The sequence below is a fragment of the Rhinolophus sinicus genome, chromosome 4 (assembly GCF_057876585.1).
Source record: "Rhinolophus sinicus isolate RSI-liver-muscle chromosome 4, RSI-T2T, whole genome shotgun sequence".
Lineage (NCBI taxonomy): Eukaryota > Metazoa > Chordata > Mammalia > Chiroptera > Rhinolophidae > Rhinolophus > Rhinolophus sinicus.
The window spans coordinates 105588099-105609547 of NC_142504.1; the positions used below are offsets into that span (position 1 = coordinate 105588099).

Here is a 21449-nt window from a genome sequence, read left to right on the forward strand (position 1 = left end):
TGGAAAATGACAAGTTAAAGAAGACAAATGTAACAAGATGTTAAAATGAAATTTTCAGCTGAGGCACCTAAATAGACACCACATTCTATGGAGGTACAAGATTACTTAAGTGCAGGATTTACAAAGCAGGTGGCATAATAAAAAATAATAACCACTACACACCTATTAGAATGGCAAAATCTGGACAACACGAAATGTTGGCCTGTTTGTGGAGCAACAGGGACTCTCATTCACTGCTGGTGCAGCCACTTTGGAGGACAGTTTGGCGGTTTCTTAAAAAACTAAACATACTCTTACCATATAATTCCACAATCTGCTCCTTGGCATTTACCCAAAGGAGTTGAAAGCTTATATGTCCATGTAAAACCTTTCACATGGATGTCAAAGCAACTTTATTCAAAATTGCCCAAACTTGGAAGCAACCAAGATGTCCTCAGTAGGATAAATAAACTGGGGTCCATCCACACGATGCAATACTATTCAGTGCTAAAAAGAAATGAGCTATCAAGCCATGGAGGAATCTTACATGCGTATTACTAAGTGAAAGGGGCCAATCTGAAAGGCTACACACTGTATGATTCCAGCTATATGATATTCTGGAAAAGGCAAAACTATGGAGATAATAAAAAGATCAGTGGTTTCCAGGGATGAGGTGAGGCAATAAATAGGTGATACATGGAGGAGTTTTAGGGCAGTGAAAACATATTGTAATGAGGGATCTATGCCATTATATGTGTGTCTAAACGCGTAGAATGTACAACACCAAGAGTGAATTTTAGGGTCACTACGGACTTTTGGTGATTATGATGTGACAATGTAGGTTCATCATTTGTAACAAATGTATCATTCTGATGAGTGATGTAGATAATGGGGAAAACTATATGTGTGGGGACAGGGGTATATGGGAAATCTGCATCTTCCTCTCAATTTTGTTGTAAATCTAAAACTGCACTAAAAAAATGAAGTCAAAAAATACTATTACCTGTTTGGTTATCCACTTGGAAAATAAAATACTTATTAAAAAAAAAAAAAAACCCTACTGGGTGATTTGCTAGTTAAAGCATTGACAGAAAGATGGTGTGAAGTTAGACCCAGTACCTAGAGGGACAAACTGGCTTCGGCAATGAAGGGAATCAGACTATGCCACGCCAAAATATGTCACTTTGGCAAAATGATTATTTTAAGTTGAAGACATTTGAGATTCAACAGATGCAAGGATGGGAGGGTAGCCTTCTGGGAGCTTCCCTTACCTGATTAAAAGTACAGTGGTACCTCGGTTTTCAAACGTCTCCGTTAACAGACATTTCAGTTTACAAATGCTGCAAATTTTATGGATCTATGGTACCATTAGATAGTAAAATTCATGCTAAATTTGCAGTTTTAGGGGTTGATTTTAAAGCTTTGGAATGAATTAATCCATTTTGCATTACTTTCTATGGGGAAACCGTGCCTCGGTTTTCGAACGTTTCAGAACTCGAATGATCTTCCAGAACAGATTACGTTCGAAAACTGAGGTACCACTGTATTAATTCGTGGGAAATATGGCTGCCATAAATTCCTCTTCAGGGTGGATCTCCCAGAAGGGAGAACGCAAATATAACCCCAAATCCCTTCTCCAGGGGAGAGTAATGACCCTGAAGAAGACTGAACGACCACTCAGACCTCATACCTATACAGACAAACATTGTCACAAACTTTATTATCGCTCATCTGTTCTCTTAAAAGCCTATATGCCTATCCTAAAGAAACCTATTTGTCCTTCCCATAAGAAGCCTTCCCCCACTTTCTTCTACTAACTTGGGTACATACTCCTTGAACTCTCACCATTTAAGAAGCCAGCTACTGCCTTTGATGGTTCACACGTGCATAGGAAATAAATCTTTCCCCCTGTCAACCTGTCTTTTGTCAGTGTACTTCACAGACCCCAGGTACTGAACCAAGAGGGTAAAGGAAAAGTTTTTTTTCCCCTCCCTTACAGCAAAAAGGGGAATTTGTTGGCTCAGCCAACTAACCTGCAGGAAAGGTAGACGTGCACACGGCCACAGGATGACCACAACCAGGGCCTGCAACACCACCAACCCTTTCTCCTTCTCTCATTTCTGCTTCTGTCAAGGCACCAGTCACTCTCTCCCACCACAGACTGGCTTCTTCCACAAAGCCGTGCAGACATGGCCTCCAAACAGCTCTGACTCGTACCTCACAGTTTTGCCACCTGAGATAGCCTGAGACCCTCTTCATCTGGTTGAAGGTCAGAAACCTCCAGGATTGGCCAAGCTGGGGAACATGACCACCTCCAGCCAATCCCTGGGTTAAAGAAGCAAATTCGTAAGCAACTGGGGGTTCCCACTGAACCACACATTGAGAAGCAGCATTTCTGAGAAGAGAGTGCCACTCTAGGCAGATAAAACAGTACACATCCACTGCACAGTCCTTCCAAACACCACTGTGAATGCCTCAGCCAGGCCCTCTGCATGGCTCCCTTGGCATTCTAAATCCTCACCCCTTGGGCATCCTACATCCCTGCATTTCTCCACTCACATTGGGTTGGCGGGAGGGCAGGGAAGCGGTAGAATCCTGCCAAGAGTCACAGCCCTTCATCTGGAGCCGTTTTGTAGATTGTCGGTGCTCAGTTCCCAGAGGGCTGGACCCTTCTCTATTCCATCTTCCTTTATTCAATTTCAGGAACAGTACTGGCCAGTATTCCAGACTCCCATAGTGCCTACCACATAGCTGTGAAGGCTTTCTCCCCACTCTGTACTCCCTTGATTCAGTGTTATATATCTCAAAAACCCAGACCACAAACTAAACTGTGCCATGCTCCTCCTCAGAGTAAATCTTGGATTATCAAATTACGGGGAGTGGGGAAAGATCAGCCCTTGTTTCCCCACCCTGCCCACTGCCGTCTCTGTCTTCATCTCCCCACTTGGGTTAGTTCCCCTTCGACTGAGACCCACCCTGCACTGTTACCAATGAAGGAAGGTAAGATTAATGACTCTAACTGTGAAGACTGTGCCTGCCTCACCCTTCAAAGCTTCAGGGAGATAAATTTAGACATAAAACAGGAAGTAATTCTCTGTGTGGCTGAGAGAGATCTAAGGGAAGTTATTGCCCCAAGATATTTTAAAGCTAAAGTGTGGGGGAGCATTTCTCAAACATCAGCATGGATCAGAGTCACCTGGAGGGTCTATTAAGCCGATATTGTTGGGACCATCCCCAGAGCTTCTGATTCCCAAGGTTTGGGGTGGGGCCTGAGAGTCTGCATTTCTAAAAACAAAGCTGCTGCTGTTGGTCCAGGGGTCACACTTTGAGAACTACTATAGTAGAGGGTCAAGAACAGACAGAAAACCTCTCTAGGCCACAGAGCTCTCATCTGACGTTGAAGGTGTTTGGCTAGACTGGCTAAGGATCTCTTTAGAGCTGACATTCCATGATTACAGTGTTAAATAGGAGACTGCCTGTGTCCTTGTGTCGGGCTATTCTCATTCTTATTAATAACCTTCTAGGATCAGGAATGATGGACTCAGAGTGGAAGGAATCTGACCAATGAAGGCATAACTATTTCCTGAGTAATAAGATACAATTTAATATTTTTTAAAATGTGACAACCATGAAGAGTCTGAGAAGGTCCCTCCGTCAGAAACCCCAGGAAACTGAGAACAGGTCACCCTTGGTGGCATTGGGAGAGCCAGTATTAATGGGTTTCACCACCTTTGTACCTGAGTGTGCTCACCTGCAAAAGTCATGGCATCATTTACTGGAAATGGTCGTGGTTGTCACATTTTTTAAAATACTAAATTATACCTTATTACCCAGGAAATAACCATGCCATCATGGGTCAGATTCCTCTCACTCAGAGTCCACCATTCCTAACCGTAGGAGGTTATTTCTGTTTGTTCCCGACCCATCTCTAGGCCTTTTGATAGGAGTCTCTGAAAAACTACTGAACTACATACTCCAACAGAACAGAAATTCTAAGGTCTAAAATGTTGCTTTGTCGCATTTTCCATGTTTATATAATTTATCTCCTCAACAAGATCATAGGCTCCTAGAAAACATGGGTTCTGTTTTATATTTTGACCCATCAGCTGTGTCTGAAGGGATAGTGAGGACCGGGAATCCTGAGTCCCCTTGTCAGTATCAGCTTGGTTCCCAAGGGGCGTATGTGTGAAAGAGGGAAATGTTACGCAAGGCACAGTGCAGACAAAAGTACTCTCTACCAATGAGTAAGTCATCAGCCAAAATCCTTTTGGTAGAATTCTACCATGATAGAATGGCATAGACTAGTGGGAACCACTACTTCACCTCAAGGCCTAGAGCAGAGCTGGCCTCATCAACTGCTCTCTCCACACTTCCTGTCTTTTAGGGGCCACCCTGATCCCGTATTGCCTTTCAGCTGCATGTCTAAATCCCCACACCACCCCTGGTCTAGTTGGCCTTGGTCCCAAGCTCCTAGGGCTGGAGTAGGGTGTTCCCGAACAAGACAGCAGGATGCAACAGGACCTAATAAGCAGACTAAGCCAGCACTTAAAACACAAAAGAACAGAAATACAAATATCAAGGAAAATAAATGTGACAAAAGATTCGCTGAAGGCAAGTCAGGATCAAACAGGGGATGGTGTATGGTATATGTCCACCATCTTGACGATCCTATAAAGGTAAATGGGCTCATTTTTCATGCACTAGCTCTATGGTCTCTTGGTTGGGGTGCTCTTAATAGCCCTGGCTCTTTGGAATCCTGGCTGAATAGGTCAGCTTGAAGTCCATCCTGGGGAGGGAGAGGAATTCAAGTGGGGATTGGGGATAGGGTGGCGAGCAGTGCCCTTGTTAGAAGCTGGTAGGAGCTGGATGCCTAGAAGAAGAAAGAGGCTTTCTCCCTTAAGAGTGAGCCTAATTGATGGACCACCCCCTTCACCTGGTCCCTCTACTGGTCTTCTTTGCTTCTCCCACTTTTAACATTCTTACTCTGTGAGAGGAAAGGGAAAAGAACCAAGTAGCCTCAGAGAATTTGGCCCTTTGACCCTCATCAGCAGCTCCTTTCCCCACTATGCCCTTGATTTCATCACTGACGTACAGAAGTACTTCTTCTCCAAAGGCAGAATGAAAGGCAGAGATCCTAGGCTCTCCCTAGAGTAATGGTTCTCACCTAGACTACATATTAGAATGAGATGGGGAATTAAGAAAAAAAATCCCAGTAACCAGAAGGCATCCCCAAGACAATTAAATAAAAATCTTGGGTGTGAGACCCAGACATCAGTGTATTTTAAAACTCCCCAAATGATTCTAAGTACAGACCAGGCTGAGTGCCACGGCCCTGGAGATTAAGTGTCCCTTCTTAAGCCTGGCTGCGTGTTAGAATCACTTGAAAGACTTTAAAAACCACCGTTGCCTGTGCCTCACCCCAGACCCATTAAAACCAGAGTCTCCAGGGATTGTGGCCCAGGTATCAGTATGTTTTTAAGGTTCCTGGAGTGATTATTTTGTGTGTGTATGTGGTATGTAACATAAAATTTACTGTATATAACATAAAATTTACCATTTTAACTTTTTAAAGTATGTAATTCAGTGGTATTAAGTACATTACAATGTTGTGCAACCATTGTCGCTATTCATTTCCAGAACTTTCTCATCGTCCCAAATAGAAACCCTACACCATGAAACACTAATTCCCATCCCCCTCTTCTCCCAGCCACTGGTAGCCTCTATTCTACTTTTTGTCTCTCTGAATTTGCCTCTTTTAGATAACGCATATACGGGGAATCATACAGTATTTGTCCTTTTGTGACTGGCTTATTTCACTTGGCATAATGATTTCTAGCTTCATCCATGTTCATAGCATGTGTCAGAACTTCCTTCCTTCTTAAGGCTGAATATACATACACACCACCTTTTGCTTATCTATTTATCTGTTAATGGACATTTGGACTGTTTCCACTTGTCGCTGTTATGAATAATGCTGCTAGGAACACTGGCGTACAAGGATCTGTTTGAGACTCTGCTTTCAGTTCTTTTGGGTAGATACCCAGAAGGGGGATGGCTGGGTCATATGGCAATTCTATGTTTAACTTTTTGAGGAATGGTCACACCCTAATATGATTCTTATGTGTGGTCAGCATCCCTCTGACATCCTAAGAGAGTACTGATTGGTAATTGGTAAATGTTATTGAATGAATTTCTTCATTCATTGCATTGTAGGCCAATGCAATTGTTGCTGTCACAGAGTCACACGACTATTGGATGGATTAGGGTAGTTAGTACTCTTTTGAAAACCCCTATAAAGTATCTCATGGTCATGAGAATTATCATGTCCACTGCCATTCCTCCCTTCAGTGGAAATGTGTCCCCAGTGATTTGTTAGTACTGATCGCTTAAGTATCAGAGTTTCTGAATGGTTTGCTTTGTGGCTAATAAGTGAGATCTGATTCAAGACTCTTCCTGTCCTAATGCCATATCTATCATGATACCTAGTAGTATTCCTGTGCTCAGATACGTCTCCTTAAATAGGAAGGAGAGCATGTTGCACATACGAATGTCTTCCATCTCATAAAGTGCTGCTAAACTGTCTGCTGATAGCATCAGGAGAGTTCCATCGTATGTGAGGAATTTTTTTCTCTTGCCGCTCCATCTGGTACTTTCTCCTCAGTAAATTCACACTTCCTTCCTGCTGCCAACGGATTACTCACCACTCCTTTTCCTTGCCAGAAGCAGAGAGTGAGTTTAGTCTAACTTGTACTCTAAGCACTGTAAGGAAAATTGACAATGACTGAAAAGTAAAAGGTATCTTAACTAGCTCATCTATCTGGGTTAATCTATGACTTTCATTGTCTTTGATTTAGCTATTTTGCAACTCTGATAGAAGTTGCAGAAAACTGACAGCAATACAAACCATTCATAATTATAAGTAAATAAATTATTTCAGGTGGAGGATCAACTGCTTCTCTTCCTCCACCGTGGAAGATGTCAGTTTTGCAGTTATTAAGCTAATTCATTTCAGCATCCTCCTGGGCTTACATATTTATCTTGTCTTTGGATTCTCCTTTGAAGTGGTTGTAACATCTTTCTGGTTCCCTTGTTCACTAATGTGTTAAATAAAATCTTTGACACGTGTTCAGTGTACATTTGTTAAGAATCATGATTTTAACTTTCTTTGGAAAAAAAAAAAAAAACTATCCTTTCCAAAATCCATAACACCATCAACATCAAATGCTGGCCTAGTTGTGGAGAACAGTAATTCTTATTGCTGGTGGGAATGCAAAAGGGTACAGCCACTTTGGGAAACAGTTTGGCAGTTTCTTACAAAACTAAATATACTCTTACCATGCAATCCAGCAATTTCGCTCCTTGGTATTTACCCAAAGGAGTTGAAAACTTATGCCCACACAAAAACCTGCACATGGATGTTTATAGCACCTTTACTCACAGTTGTCAAAATTCATAAGCAGCCAAGATGTCTGTCAGTAGGTGATGGATAAATAAACTGTGGTCCATCCGGACAGTGGGCTATTGTTCCATGCTAAAAAGAAATGAGCTATCAAGTCATGAAAAGACATGGAATAACCTTAAATGATTACTAAGTGAAAGAAGCCAATCAGACAAGGCTGTATGATTCCAACTATTTGACATTCTGAAAAAGACAAAGAAATGGAGACAGTAGAAAGACCATTGGTTGCAAAGGGTTGGGAGGGCGGAAGGATGAATAGAAGGGGCACAGAGAATTTTTAGGGCAGTAAAGATAGTATGTATGATACCATAATGCGGATACATGCCATTCAATATATATTTGTCTACACCCATAGGAAGCACACCACCACAAGTGAACCAGGTCAACTGCGGCCTTTGGGTGATTAAGTAGGGCCTTTGGGTGATTAAGATGTATCGATGTAGGTTCATTCATTGTAACAAATATACCACCTGGTGGGGGACGCTAAAAGGAGAGGCTATGAGGGCAGAAGGTACATGGAAAATCTCTGTACCTTCCCCTCAATTTTGCTGTGAACCTAAATCTGCTCTTTAAAAAAAAAAAAAGAAAAGCCTTAACAAAAACAAAAAATTTAAAATCATCCTTTAACAGTATTTGGCATAGCGCTTGGCACAAGGTAGACATGCAATAAATATTTGTTAATGATTGAATTAATTAATTAACTAATGGATTTAAACAAGTACATAAGGTCTTGCCACGGATGATTCATTGTGAAGGAAGGATGTGAAATACTAGTGTGATGCTTAGGTACTATTCCAAAGTTGAAATCAAAATGGGAAAGTACCCCTAATCCTTTGGGAGATGCCAGCAAGAAGGGGCTGTAAGGGATGTGGAGATCCTGTGTCTGAGAGAGGACGGAGGGGCCTCCACACACAGGCTGTGTCAGAGGCCATGAAGGCTGCTGGCGTGGAATCATGGCAGGAGCTAAGCAATGCCATTTAAATGAAGACTCCTGTTTCCTTTCCCTCTGCTCTAGACAGAGCCCAAGACCTGCAGGTTTTCTCCTGCACTGGGCCATTGAAAACTGATCCAGGGGCCAGCCCGGTGGCTCAGTCTGTTGGAGCTCCATGCTCCTAACTCCAAAGGCTGCCCACATGGGCCCTTAGGCTCCCAACCACAAGGTTGCCAGTTCAATTCCTTGAGTCCCGCAAGGGATGGTGGGCTCTGCCCCCTGAAACTAAGATTAACATGGCACCTTGAGCTGAGCTGCCTCCCAGATGGCTCAGTTGGTTGGAGTGCGGGGCTTTCAACCACAAGGTTGCTAGTTCGATTTCTCGAGTCCTTCAAGGGATGGTGGGCGCCCCTGCAACTAGCAACGGCAACTGGACCCTGGAGCTGAGCTGCGCCCTCCACAACTAAGACTGAAAGGACAACAACTTGACTTGGAAAAAAGTCCTGGAAGTACACACTGTTCCCCAATAATGTACTGTTCCCCTTCCCCAATAAAATCTTAAAAAAAGAAAAGAAAGAAAAAAAAAAGAAAACCATATCCAGATATCAAATAATATGTCACTTTGGCATTTTTAGTTAGAGTACTATCTATAGAGAGACTGGGTGAAGGGAAAAAAAAATCTATGAGTCAGTTTCAAGACTTGTGTTTTGAAGATTACATCAATGGATTTCCATAGAATGAAACCACAGCTTCCTGCCAATTGTCTGGATTCACAAAGATCTATGTCACTTTTAAATAATGAGGAAGAACTCCCAAGTATATTATCTATAGACATGCATGAACTTTTTTTTTTTTTTAAGAAGGTCGCAGCTCACACTGGCCCATGCAGGGATCGAACCGGCAACCTTGGTGTTATCAGCACCACGCTCTAACCACCTGAGCCAACCTCTATCCCCTTGACATGCATGAACTTTTAAGGGGCATTTAAAAGCCAGCTCTCCACTCTGTTTTTCTCCCATCTTTATACAAATGGTTGATATGTAGAAAAGGAAGCTACATTGCTGTTTATTATATATATGTGTGTAATTTAATTCTCACAACAATCCTTTGAAGCAGGTACTATTATATCTTCCGCTTTTTACAGATGTGGACATTGAAGCTGAGAGGTTAAGTGACTTACTTAAAGTCATACCACTAATAAGTGGCTGCATCAATATTCAAATTCTGGGCAAACTCTAAAAATCACATTCTTGCTACCATATATACTATTATGCCCCATAGAGAACCACAGAAGTGAAATTGCATAATAAAAATATTAGCATTTGGTTGGGAGGAGAAAAAGACCAGTCATAAAAGGTAATGTCAGCCCAAGGTAGAGGCTGGAGTGCGGTGAATGCATAGGTTATAGAATTGCTAGGCGGATAAAAGGATCTGGACTAGAATGAGATAAGGAAAGCGCTTGTCTTAGGTGTCTTGGAGTCGATAGGAGAAGCAAGGGAGGAGGTGGGATGCCCCTGATCAAATTGGGAAGGATACTCACAGGGTACATAGGTACCCACTTTAACCCATAGGCGCATACGAGAAGCTATATCAGCAACACCTTGCATATGGTAGACTTAGAAAAAGGAAGTCTGTTGAATCTCAATTTTAAAAGACTAGAAACTAGACTCATAAACGAGACCAATAAAGACTGGAAGCCTTGATTTCCATAATTGATCCATGTAGTTAATAGACTCTCAAAATATTTGCTCAATGATTGAGGACAAAACAGAAAGGCACTGGAAGTGACTGGGAAACGTTTACCAAGGCAAACTGAGTATGAAGCAAGCGTTTGCATTTGCAAGGATAGTAGCTATCAGTTATTATGACACTATGTATGAGCCAAGTGGAATAAGTGCTTGATACACATCAACTCCTTTAAATCTGGTAACAACTCTGTATATACTATATTTTCAGTCTCATTTTAACAGATGAGACAGAGAATTAAGTCACTTATTCAAGGTCATAAAACTAGAATCGAGCAGCTTTTTCTGGACCCAGAGGTGGTGCAGTTCGCCCTTATACTGCGTTCTGAACTCCGAATTTACACTGCACGGAAAAGTACACCAATGGCTTGTGCTAGAATGTGGTGGAGACTGTTCTGGGGCAACTACCTCCCCAAAAGGTAGAGAATTTGGGTGTCCAAATTATTGCTACCAAAAATCCTGCTGTCCTGTGGATGAAAAAGCTGATGCACGAGAAATTGGGCCAGGAAGCCTTGTGTCTGGGTGCTACCTGGCTGGTCACACTTTGTTCAGTTGCTTGCTTTTGTCCCAAACGACCCTATAGTTTTCAATGGGACAACGACCTTGAATGTCGCTAAGCTTGGGAAAACGAGCTTAGGTGCCGTCTGCATTTATCTCATCTATTCTGGACCCTGCCAGGGGAGGATACTCTCTCTAAGGTTGCCTGCTTGGATTTATGAAGATTGTGGGTGGCAGTCTGACTTGGAGGAAACCAGGCGATTCCCGCTAAAAACAATCACTTCCAACATCTCATTCGTTTTAAATAGGCCACAGCCTAGCTTAGAAAAGAAAAAAAGGCATAAATTTCGGGCAACTGCCATTAAGCATCCGGATGTCTGGCATCACTTCTCTTCACAACGCACACACATCAATCCCTCAAACGAGGAAGCCTGCACTGAGGTTGCCCAATGCGGGCGCCGGTGGCGTCGCCCTGCGCACTGAGTCAGCGGAGCGCGGCCCCGGGAGCCGGCGGCCAGGCACCGGAGAGCTGCGTGCTCCCGCGTCTGCGTGCGGCAATCCTCCTCCCACGGCCTCGGGAAGCCCCGACGCCACAGGCTTCCTCGCCGTAGTGGAGCCGCCCCGGCGTAGTTCCTCCGCGGCTTCCTCCTACAGCGGCAACCACCCAACCCTTCCTGCTCAGCCAGGACTCCACCTCCCCAGGTTTGAAGCGCGCGCCTCCAGGAGCGCAGAGGCGGCAGAGAGGGCCAGGCAGGCGCGCGGCTTGTGCGCACGCGCGCAGTGGGCGGCCCCGCCCCCGCCTCCAGGCCCCGCCTCCTCGGGGCGGCTGGCGCGGCCGGTCTGCCCGGCTCCTGTTTGCAAACCTGTCTCCCGCGGGGCGGGGAGCGGAGCTTCCTCATCCGAGTGCGGTGCAGCGCTGCCGGATTAGTCCTTCCGCCCCTGCCTCCGCGGTGCCCAGGCGAGCGAGGGGGCGAGCGGAAGGTGCGCTGGAGCCGAGACCCGCGATGTGGCCCGCGGGAGCCGCGGCGGTGGCGGGGTCGCCGGCGCGGGACATGTCGCGGTGCGTGGATCTGCTGCAGGCCCTGTCGCCCCTGGCCTCGCAGCCGCCTCCGGCCGCACCCTCGGGGCCGCCGCTCCCCGCTCCGGCCAGCGCGACCCTCAACCGCCTTCCGGAGCCGCTGCTGCGGAGGCTTAGCGGGGTCTTGGACCGAGCGCCCGAGGGCCGCGGTTGGAGGAGGCTGGCGGAGTTGGCCGGGAGTCGGGGGCGCCTCCGGCTGAGGTGAGGCGCCGGGGGAACGCAGGGGTGGGGTCACGTGGGGTGGACTTGGGCTCGGGGCGCGACAACAGTGTGGGGGGCACCCTAGTGGGGCGGTGGACGCTGATGCTGAAGAGCATCGGGGCCACGCGAGACGGCCAAGGACAGGACGTGGGGACAACTCCAGTAATCTTCCAGAAAGAGAGAGCCTTCACCCAGAAAAGCCCTGGGAATTCGAGAGCTTGGAGGTTGAACCCCGGTGTTCACACCCTTCTCCTACGCTCCTCCCCGTGAGCTGAAAGAGAAAAGCCGAGGTTGACCTAGGAGTATATTGAGAGAAGGAAGGCTGTCTGGAGATCGTTGTGATAGGGCCTTAACTCGGAAGGACCTCAAATGCAAACTAACGGGACACGGGACACAGACCTGAAGACCTGAGGAAGGGTAGCAAGAAGTGCATGCAGGTAAAGAGATAATGGAAGAGTTTGGGGTGCAGGAGCGCATGATGGTTTTTATGTAGGGAGAGGAGGATGGTGGAAAAAACAAACTGAACTCTCCATCTTCCTCCATCAAACCTACTTACCAAGTTCTTTTCATGACTTCGCTATGAACATGTGTAAGTCAAACTATTTTCCTACTACCAGCCTTGGAACCGCTGTGCTAGTGGTTCTTGAACTTTTGGTCTCTGGACTCCTTTAAACTCTTAATTATGAAAACCCCAGAGCGTTTTTAATGTGGGTTCTGTGTATTCTATACATATAACATATACTGATATTTACCATATTAGAAATTAAAATTAAGAAATTTCTAAAATATTAACTTATTGAAAAAGAATAACCTGTTACATGTTAACAGAAACTACATGTGGAAAAACAAACTTTTCCAAAACAAATAGTTTAGAAAACGCACTGTTTCACATTTTGAAAATCTCTTTAATGTTTTGGGTTAATTACGGAGGGCTGGCTGCTTTTATGTGCCTCTGCATTCAGTGTGTTGCACTCTCACAGATTATGTAACACCAGACACTCCAATGTACACTCCTGAGAGACTGAATGAAAAAGATAAATGACAACTTAGTATGAAAAATCACTTTGACCTTCTGGGTCCTGTGAAAGGGTCTCAGGACCTGCATGAGGGTTTCCCAGATCACACTTGAACCACTACTCTATATCATTGGCATGATTTTGGTCTGCCTTTGAACCCTTTAGCAGTTCTTGTAACTTCTCATGTGACTAAACTTTGTCTTGTACTGTAATTATTCATATACTTCTTTATAAACCTGTTGTGAACAGGAACCATAGCTTAAGAGTGTATCATGCATAGAACTTATATTACACATTCTATAAATACTTTTGAATTGAGAGGGGAGACATTCAGTCAAAGTTATAGTTATTGAGTGCCTATTATTTGTTAGAAGTTCCAGAAGACAGATATTTAGTTCTTATTTATAAAGACTAACTCGTAATGAACTGTCATTCTGGAACATTCACAAATAACATGTTAAGTGCTATGTTGGGTGTGAATGATAGTAACAAATTTTTATCATTTATTAAGCACTTAGAACAGACCAATGTACTGTTTGCATGGATTATCTACTTTAACACGCACAACAACCTTGCGTTTCAGAGTTTGGGGGTTAAACCAGAATCTGGGAGTATTTGGCCACACAGAGGAGTAACGATAAGAGGATGGAATCAAGAAGTTGTAAACTGGCAAAGTTGAGCAGACAAATGGCATAATTTTTTTTCTGTTCTAGGAAATTGTCCTTTTGGCGACGCAAAGAAAATCCAAAATACTATTATTCTAGGCCCATAGATTTCTGAATTTCTAGACTTACAATAATGTGAAAAGTTGTCTTCTTTGGGGGTCAGATCACCAGATCTGTGATTCGTTAACTGGTGCTATTAACTAGTTCTGTAGTTACTGAAGGCTCTGGCCTTTCCTGAACAAGGAAGAGCCTGGTATCAAGGGCTCCTATTTGTGATGAGAGAAGAAAGTAAGGCCCTGCCACTGAAGAAGCATGGCTGATGGCATCTAAGAGGAAAGGATACCCCAAGCCTTCAGTCAGGTTTTGTTAAAGGCTATAGAACTGTGTTAGCTTTCTTTGGGGGAACTAACAGAAAATTTTGACCTCACATTTCTAGCGAAGCTAGTAGAGACAGAAGGGCAGTTGCCTACCAAGAAGTGACAAGCAACAGAAGGCGTGTACTTGTGGAATCTGGGAATTCCAGCGTGGGAAGTCTGATGAGAGGTGGAATTTCACCAGTCTTGTAGGATGCTGAGGGTTATAGTTCATAGTAGGTTAGTTGTGGTGGAAAGAGTCGGGGCACCCTGAAGGTTGAAGAATTGGGGAACGTGAAGCTCACATACCTGTTGAAATCAGGATTAAACTGACATAACAAAAGGTTAGCACTGGGAACTTGGGGGCTAGAGAGTGACAAATGAGGGGGCAAGGTAAGCTGGGGATGCTTACTCTGTTTAAGACAAAAAGTTATTTTAACGTAATTTCATGCGAATAGCAGGAGAGCATCTATGTTAGTAGAAGGTCCTAAAGGTGTTCTTTTCTAGTGTCAACCTAAGAATTGTAGAGGGAAAGTCCAAGTGGTATCAGTTCCCATGAGGATGTGAAGTGCTTTCCTTAGAATCACTGGATTCCCAGCCCTAAAATCTCAAAGGTTGCTTATTCTGTTTCTTTTCACTTTTTTTGGACTTTATACATCTTTCCTCAAACGAGATGAGAATTTAAGCCACAAGAGTCCGTTCTGAACTGTCCATCAGGAATTAGGAAAAATTGTAAATGTTTTCAGATGGTTACTGATGACTCAGACTAAATCCTTACATATGGTAGCTTAGTTTCCCACAGCCATGTACACATGGGCATGCCCTAAATATAAACGCAGCCCTAATTCCATTAACGCCCTTTGCTGTCAGCGCAGATAGGCACAGGTTCTGAGGGTCTTGCTCAAGCTACCGAGGTACTATGGTGGCATGGGACATAGGCGCCCCAAAGATGACAGAGCTTTCAGGAGGCTCTATGCCGCCCAAATTCCATGAAGGAGGGAGCTTAGAAATGGGGCTGTGGACCATGGACCAAGGAAAACGGTCAGTCACTGCCTACCTGCTGTAGAGAAGGTGCTTTTCGCTGCAGAAATCCTGGCCTGGAGAAGTCTGATAGGAAAGAACCGTGAAAGGCTGAAACAAAAGCTGTCCTCCTGTCTCTATCTCTTCCGTCTCTATGTCTTCTGTCTCTCTCTTCAGTCTGTCTCTGCAATCTCTGAATTTTGAAGTGCCTTAGGGCTCAGGCTTTGTGTCTCTTTCTCCACACTTCACCTAATCCCCTCAGGGTGTTACCCTTTAGTCTCATGATTTTACATATGTTCAGATTGATTACTCGCAATCTTCAATCCATATCTTTGCTTTCATTCATGTGTGTATATGCCTGTTTGCTGTGTCCTTTTGAATGACTGATAGACATCTTAAAAGTAACATGTCCAAAACTGACAAGCTTCTTCACTTGCAGTTTTCTGCATCTCAGTACGCGGCAATCTATGTCCCTCCAGTTGCTCAGGCCAAAAACGTCCCAGTCATTCCTGCCTCTACTTTCACACACCACGTCCATTTTCTCAGCAAATCCTGTCTGCTGTCCCTTCAGTATAGATCTAGAATCCAATTCCTGCGGCTACAAGTGGGCCAAGCCACCAGTACTTCTCACGTGGATTATTCCAGTAGCTGCCTAACTTCTCCTCGGGCTTTGCCCCACCCCCAGTCTGTTCTCAGTATATCAGTAAGAATGAATTTTGTTAAAATATTAAATCAAATCTTACCCTTTCTCTGCTCAGAACCTTCCAGTTGCTTTTCCACTTCAGAGGGGAAACACGATTTAGCTACCAGTTAACTCTTGGACCTGATACCCCAATATTGTCTCCCTCCTCTCTCTACTCGAGTCACACTTGCTTTCTTGGTTTTCCTTGAACACAATAGGCTCTTTGTACTGCTGTTTATTCAACCCGAGGTGGTCTCCACAGATAAGCCAGGACTTGCTCCTTTACCTCTTCAAGTATTTGCTTAAAAGTTGCCTTCTCAGTGAGGTCTTCTCTGACCACATTATTTAAAATTACCCCCCACATCTGCTCCAGCATTACCTTTCTCTGCTTTGTTTTTCTGCAAAGCACTTGAGTGGATGGATACATGCACACGCATGTTATCTGTCCTCCTGTAGGGAAAAAATCCAGGAGAATAGGGAATTTTGTTTTGCTTGCCGCTATATCCTCAATACCTAGGGAAAAAAGGCTGGCCTATTTTAGGTGAGTAATAAATATTTGTTGAATTAAGTACTAGATTCCAAAGAGTAAATGTACCATAAAGAGAAGCAAAAGAACCTAAAAGCAGTGCCATGCTTTGGACCCTAAAGGGTGTATAATATGTTCTATTTGGTTATATATTTTTAAAAGTAAAGTTAAATATAGGTATATTTTTAAGCAAAGACCATTTGCTTCAGTAATAGTCTTTTAAATTAAATCACAAATTCCAGATTAGGGCTGGTAGAAACCACTTCAAAGCACAGTCTTACAGGAATGTAGCTAAAAAAGGAAAGAAAGAAAAGTTGGGTGTGTGTAAGCATCATCTTAGCTGAAAACCGGTGCTCGTGCGGAAAATCAGTAAAAGGAAAGGAGATACAGAACTTTCTTTTTCTCCTGTGCCCCTTGTTTTGGAAGAGAAATCATTGTCTACTTCACTTTGATCTTTATTTGGGGGAAAAGAAGACAAGTTGTTTTTCATTTTCTCTATATCAGTATAAACATTAATTAGAGCATCACTTGGTTGCATTTGATGAGATCCTGATAACCTTTCTGAATCACAAAAATTATATTCTACATAAATATATGTTTATATATTTATGTTTATAAAACTCATATTTTTATAAACTCATATTTATATGAGTTTATAATATAAATGTTTATATGTTTATAAAACTCATATTCTTATTATTGGAAAACTTGGTAATCCTTATAGTGTCTCTAATACCGGTTCCTTGACCTGGACCGTACAAGAACTAGTGAAAGAAATTTTTACAAACTAAAGGACCAATAGGCACTATCGCTCAGCTTCGTTTTTTTCTACTGTTGTAGTCACCATTATTTCATAAAAGAGCGGACACTTTAACATTTAAAAAAAATAGGAAAGACAATCTTTGAGTAAAAGGCAGTCTTGTTGTCCTTATTTTTATCGTTTCACCATGGACTTCAGACTGTGCTGCCACTGCACTGCGTCCAGAATATTTAACAAGAATAGAGAATTGAACATATAAATTTAAGTAGGATATTTAGAAAAGAATGCCTAGTTCATATAGAGATATGAGGCCTGGGAGAGCATTATCAGGTTACCAAATAATAGCTACGCAAAAACATTTTTAAGGAAATGCTAACACAGTTTCAGAAATAAACATAATTAAGAAATTAACCTTAATATTCTTTTGCTGTGCCCATATTTTTATTGCATAATAAGAGCTAACTTTTACCGAGTGCTTATTATTTGCCAAGCACTGTGCTAAGTACTTTTTACATGGATTATCTAATTTAATTCTAACAAGCCTATGAGATAGATGATATTGCTAGTGAAATTGTGGGTGCATACATTTTTTATGAGATAAGCAACTTTATCACAGAATTATAAATCTTGGGTGACCATTATATAAATGCTATAGCAGCCATTTAATAAAACTGATCAAAATGAGCGTGGATTAAGAATATTTCAAGTCATATGAAAGTTTGCTAACCTGGTACTGTTATGTTTGGCCCCTTCCACCTCTCCTGGCTTCCAGATTTTTCAACTGGGATTGAAATTCACTCAATAATAATTTAATAATGAATAAGACAGATTTTAGGTATTGAAGGAGTAAATATATACATGTATGTGTATACCGGGGTGCTAAAAAATGTATCCACATGTGTTGTATTCATCTTTTTTTAATTGGTATATATTTAGTATTACAATTTTAATACAGTTTTTTCCTTTCTTAAAATGTATATACATTTTTTTGACCCCCTCTGTATATGATGGGGTTTCTGTTTTCAAGGAGTACTGTAATCTAGTTGGGTAGAGAAGACATGCTTAGAAAAGCTCATGGTTTTAGGGCAAAATCATGTCAAATAATACATATATATACCAGGGTTCTGTAAACACTGACTGATGGGACAAATTCAGGCCACTGCCTGGTTTTGTACAGCTTAAAAGCTAAGAATGGTTTTTGCATTTAAAAATTGTTAAAACAAAAAACAAGAAAAAAAGAATATGTGGTATATACTACAGAGCCCACAAAGCCTAAAATATTTACTCTCTGACACTTCACAGGAAACGTTTGCCAAATGTGATATAGAAGATAAACACCCTTAGGTGACTGCATCTAAAGTGTGTTTGGTGGGCTGGTGTGGTCTGGGAGAATCCCACAGAGAAGCTTGAGTTTATGTTGAACTGTAATTCCAATTGGCAGGAAAGGAAGCGGCGTCTGCAAAGGTGTATGAGGTGTGACTTTGACAAGTATGTCATGGGGATTATCTAACAGCTTCGGTTGGCTTTTATTGTTGGTTATGTCTCTTTGGGAAGGTTTTTTTTGTTTTTGTTGATGTTCTGATTGTTTGATTTTACCTTATTTTTTCCTTCTCTTGAATGTGTCATACTTGTACTTTCCCTTCTATGAACTGACTGAAATCCATACTCCTCTGTCCCATATTTATGGCTTTCTACAGTCTGATCTTAACCTGTCTTTCTAACCATGTATACCACTACCTAACACAGTAACACTGAAAAGAATGTTGTGCATGTATGTTCAACGCCGACACTAAAAAGGAATAGTTTTTACAAAAGGACAATGAGACAGAATGTAAAGCTTCTGTAGAGCAGGGACAGCAGACTTTTTCTGTAAAAAGCCAAATAACAAATATGTTCAGCTTTGCAGACAAACCACTCAGCTCAGCTGTTGTCACAGGAAAGCAGCCATATACATTTGTAAATGTGTAAATGAATGAGCATAGCTGTGTTCCACTAAAACTGTTTACAAAATCAGGTGACTGGGCAGGTTTGGCCCACACCCCCGTGTTAGGGTTTTCTAGGCACGTAGAAGTATGTTGAATGTCAGTAGCACTGATTTTATTTTTTAGAAATTGTTGAAAAATGAGTGCACATAGTTAAAAAATTCGCTAGTACAGGAGGCTTTATAGTGAAGAGTGAATCATCCAGCCATGAGCTCTGCTCCCCTGACCCCCCTCTCTCGGGCAACCACTGCCCCCAGTTTCTTGGCTATCTTTCCTAAGTTAGTCTGCATATATAAGAACAAACACGTATTCTTGCTAATAAAAATAATATACAGAACATACACTGTTCTGTATGTTATTTTTTTCATATGAATACACACATAGACACACTACTTTGTTAATACAAAATACTCTATGCTTTTTTTTTCATTTTTCAATATGTCTCAAAGATCTATGCCTCTTTTTGGGCCGTGTTATACTTTATATAAGTACAAAAAAAGAATAGAGAAATGTATCTGATGTTCCTGTTCCCTATTCCCAATTAAAGGTAAAAATTATGATCAAAATCAAGGCCAGAGTTCTGTCACATGCAGTTTCTAGATTTCTGTCATTCTCCTGATTTAGTAGTCATGGGAGCTGAGTTGGAGATGGGAATAAAGAAGAATCTCCTGTAATGGCAGAAGGACCTCCAGTGGCGTTCATAATGTAAATAGTTTTTCACCACTCAACAACTTGTGATTTAATCCCCACAACACCTACTATGGTGACAAGCATAGAGCAGGCATATCATGTTGAAGAATATCGTTGACTTGAATTAAATCTGTTGTTTTCAGTTGTCTGGACTTGGAGCAGTGTTCTCTTAAGGTCTTGGAGCCTGAAGGAAGCCCAAGCCTATGTCTGCTAAAGCTCATGGGTGAGAAAGGTTGTACAGTCACGGAGTTGAGCGACTTCCTACAAGCTATGGAACACGCTGACGTTCTTCAGCTTCTCAGCCCCCCAGGTAGGTTTTTCCCTTGGGTATGTTCTCCTAGAGTACACGGAGACAAACTTGGAGGGAGAGATTGCATTTGACCAGATGATTTGTGTTAACGATTGTTGGAAAAGGTAAATGTGTGGAGTCTCATTTTCTTCTCCCAGGTTGAAACTAAAGAACCCATGAAAAGCAAATGCGATATATCAACACTGATTGGATTATGGTTCAAAAAAATCAGCTGTACAAGACATTTGGGGACAAGTAGAACAATTTCAATATAACCTGCATTATTAAATATTAGGGAATTATTATGTGACAGTGGTGTTGTAGTTCATAGAAGAATGTCGTTAGTCCAAGGAGATGCATAATGAAGTATTTAGGGGTAAGATTTCTATGACTTATGTTGAAATAGTACAGCCCCCCAAAAATAAATGTACACATTCGTTTTTATGTATATATGTATATGAATGAGATAAAGCAAATATGACAAATATTATTTGAAATTTTGCCAACGTGATGCTTCTGAAATATTGATTGACAGGACTGTATGATTTTTTTTTTCTGAATATACCAATATTGAGTGAGGTTTCTCACTTCCAAAGTCAGACGTGAGGAATAGGAAACTGCCCCTCCTCTCTGCAACGCCAGGTAGAGTCGTCAGCTCCAGTAGCATCGTGTAGGAGGGACCAAGCCCTCTAAGTCACCAGGCGGCAGCGGCACACAGACCTCTTTTCTGAGGGGTCCAGTTTGCCACTACAGGTCCCACTAGAAGCAGAGAAGCCAATGAAGACCTGAGGGAGCCGTGGACGAAGGACGTGGTGCTCTCTGTTTTACATGGTTTTGTTGTAAGCAGTTTTTATTACACGACAGACTTGTTTGTGATTTTTAAGTTCCCGGGAACCTAAAATTATAATTCAGATCTTATTCTTTGTCGGTTCTGGGGTTGGGGAGTTAGGGGCACATGGTAGTGGTGTGCTATCAATTACATGTACCAGAAACCCCAACTCAGATTGGCATCATAAAGGGAATATGTTGGTTCTTCTAACTAAAAAGTCTCGACGCAGGGTGGCTTCCAGCGGGGAGACAGGGGACAGCCGCGTTTCCAAGGAGCTGGTTTAGTTTTGTCTTTGCTCGTCCCTTCTTGTCATTGGCTTCTGCCTAAGACTGACTTTCTACGCAGCCGCAGGATATCTACGAGCTCTTCTTGCCTTCATCTTGTCCCAGCAGAAATCATAAGATTCACTCTAGTTAGCTCATTTTGGTCACGTGCCGGTCCCTACACCTGTCACTGTGGCCAGGGAGGTGGAATGTGCCGAATTGCCTGGCTTAGAGCCAGGAGTGGAGTTGGGTTGAGTCAGCTTTCCAGAAACCACACCAAACAACAGTTGACCTGTTGGAAGAAGAAAGGGGCTAACAGATGCTGGGGAGGAAACTAAAACATCTACTGCAAATGGAAAGGATCCTGGAGGATGAGTCAGGAAAGTTGGTCTCTCAGATTACCTTCTGCCTTTCAAGGCCTAATGTAGATGATAAAATAGGCCTCTTAGAAATGCCTCCTTTGTGTTACGCCCTGTGTCGGAT

General features: G+C 42.6%; 1 protein-coding gene across 3 annotated transcripts in view; it reads left to right on the forward strand.

Annotated features, from left to right (window-relative positions):
• Positions 1–21449, forward strand: part of MALT1 (MALT1 paracaspase) — an 84038-nt gene that overhangs the window by 20618 nt on the left and 41971 nt on the right. For 2 of the 3 annotated variants that reach the window (XM_019729280.3, XM_019729281.3), the window contains exons 1-2: positions 11419–11891; positions 19729–19895. In XM_019729280.3, the coding sequence (XP_019584839.3) occupies positions 11617–11891; positions 19729–19895 (442 nt within the window). In that variant the 5' untranslated portion in view covers positions 11419–11616. Of the gene's footprint in view, positions 1–11418; positions 11892–19728; positions 19896–21449 lie in introns of those variants that run through there. The other variant, XM_074339900.2, reaches the window with a different exon arrangement.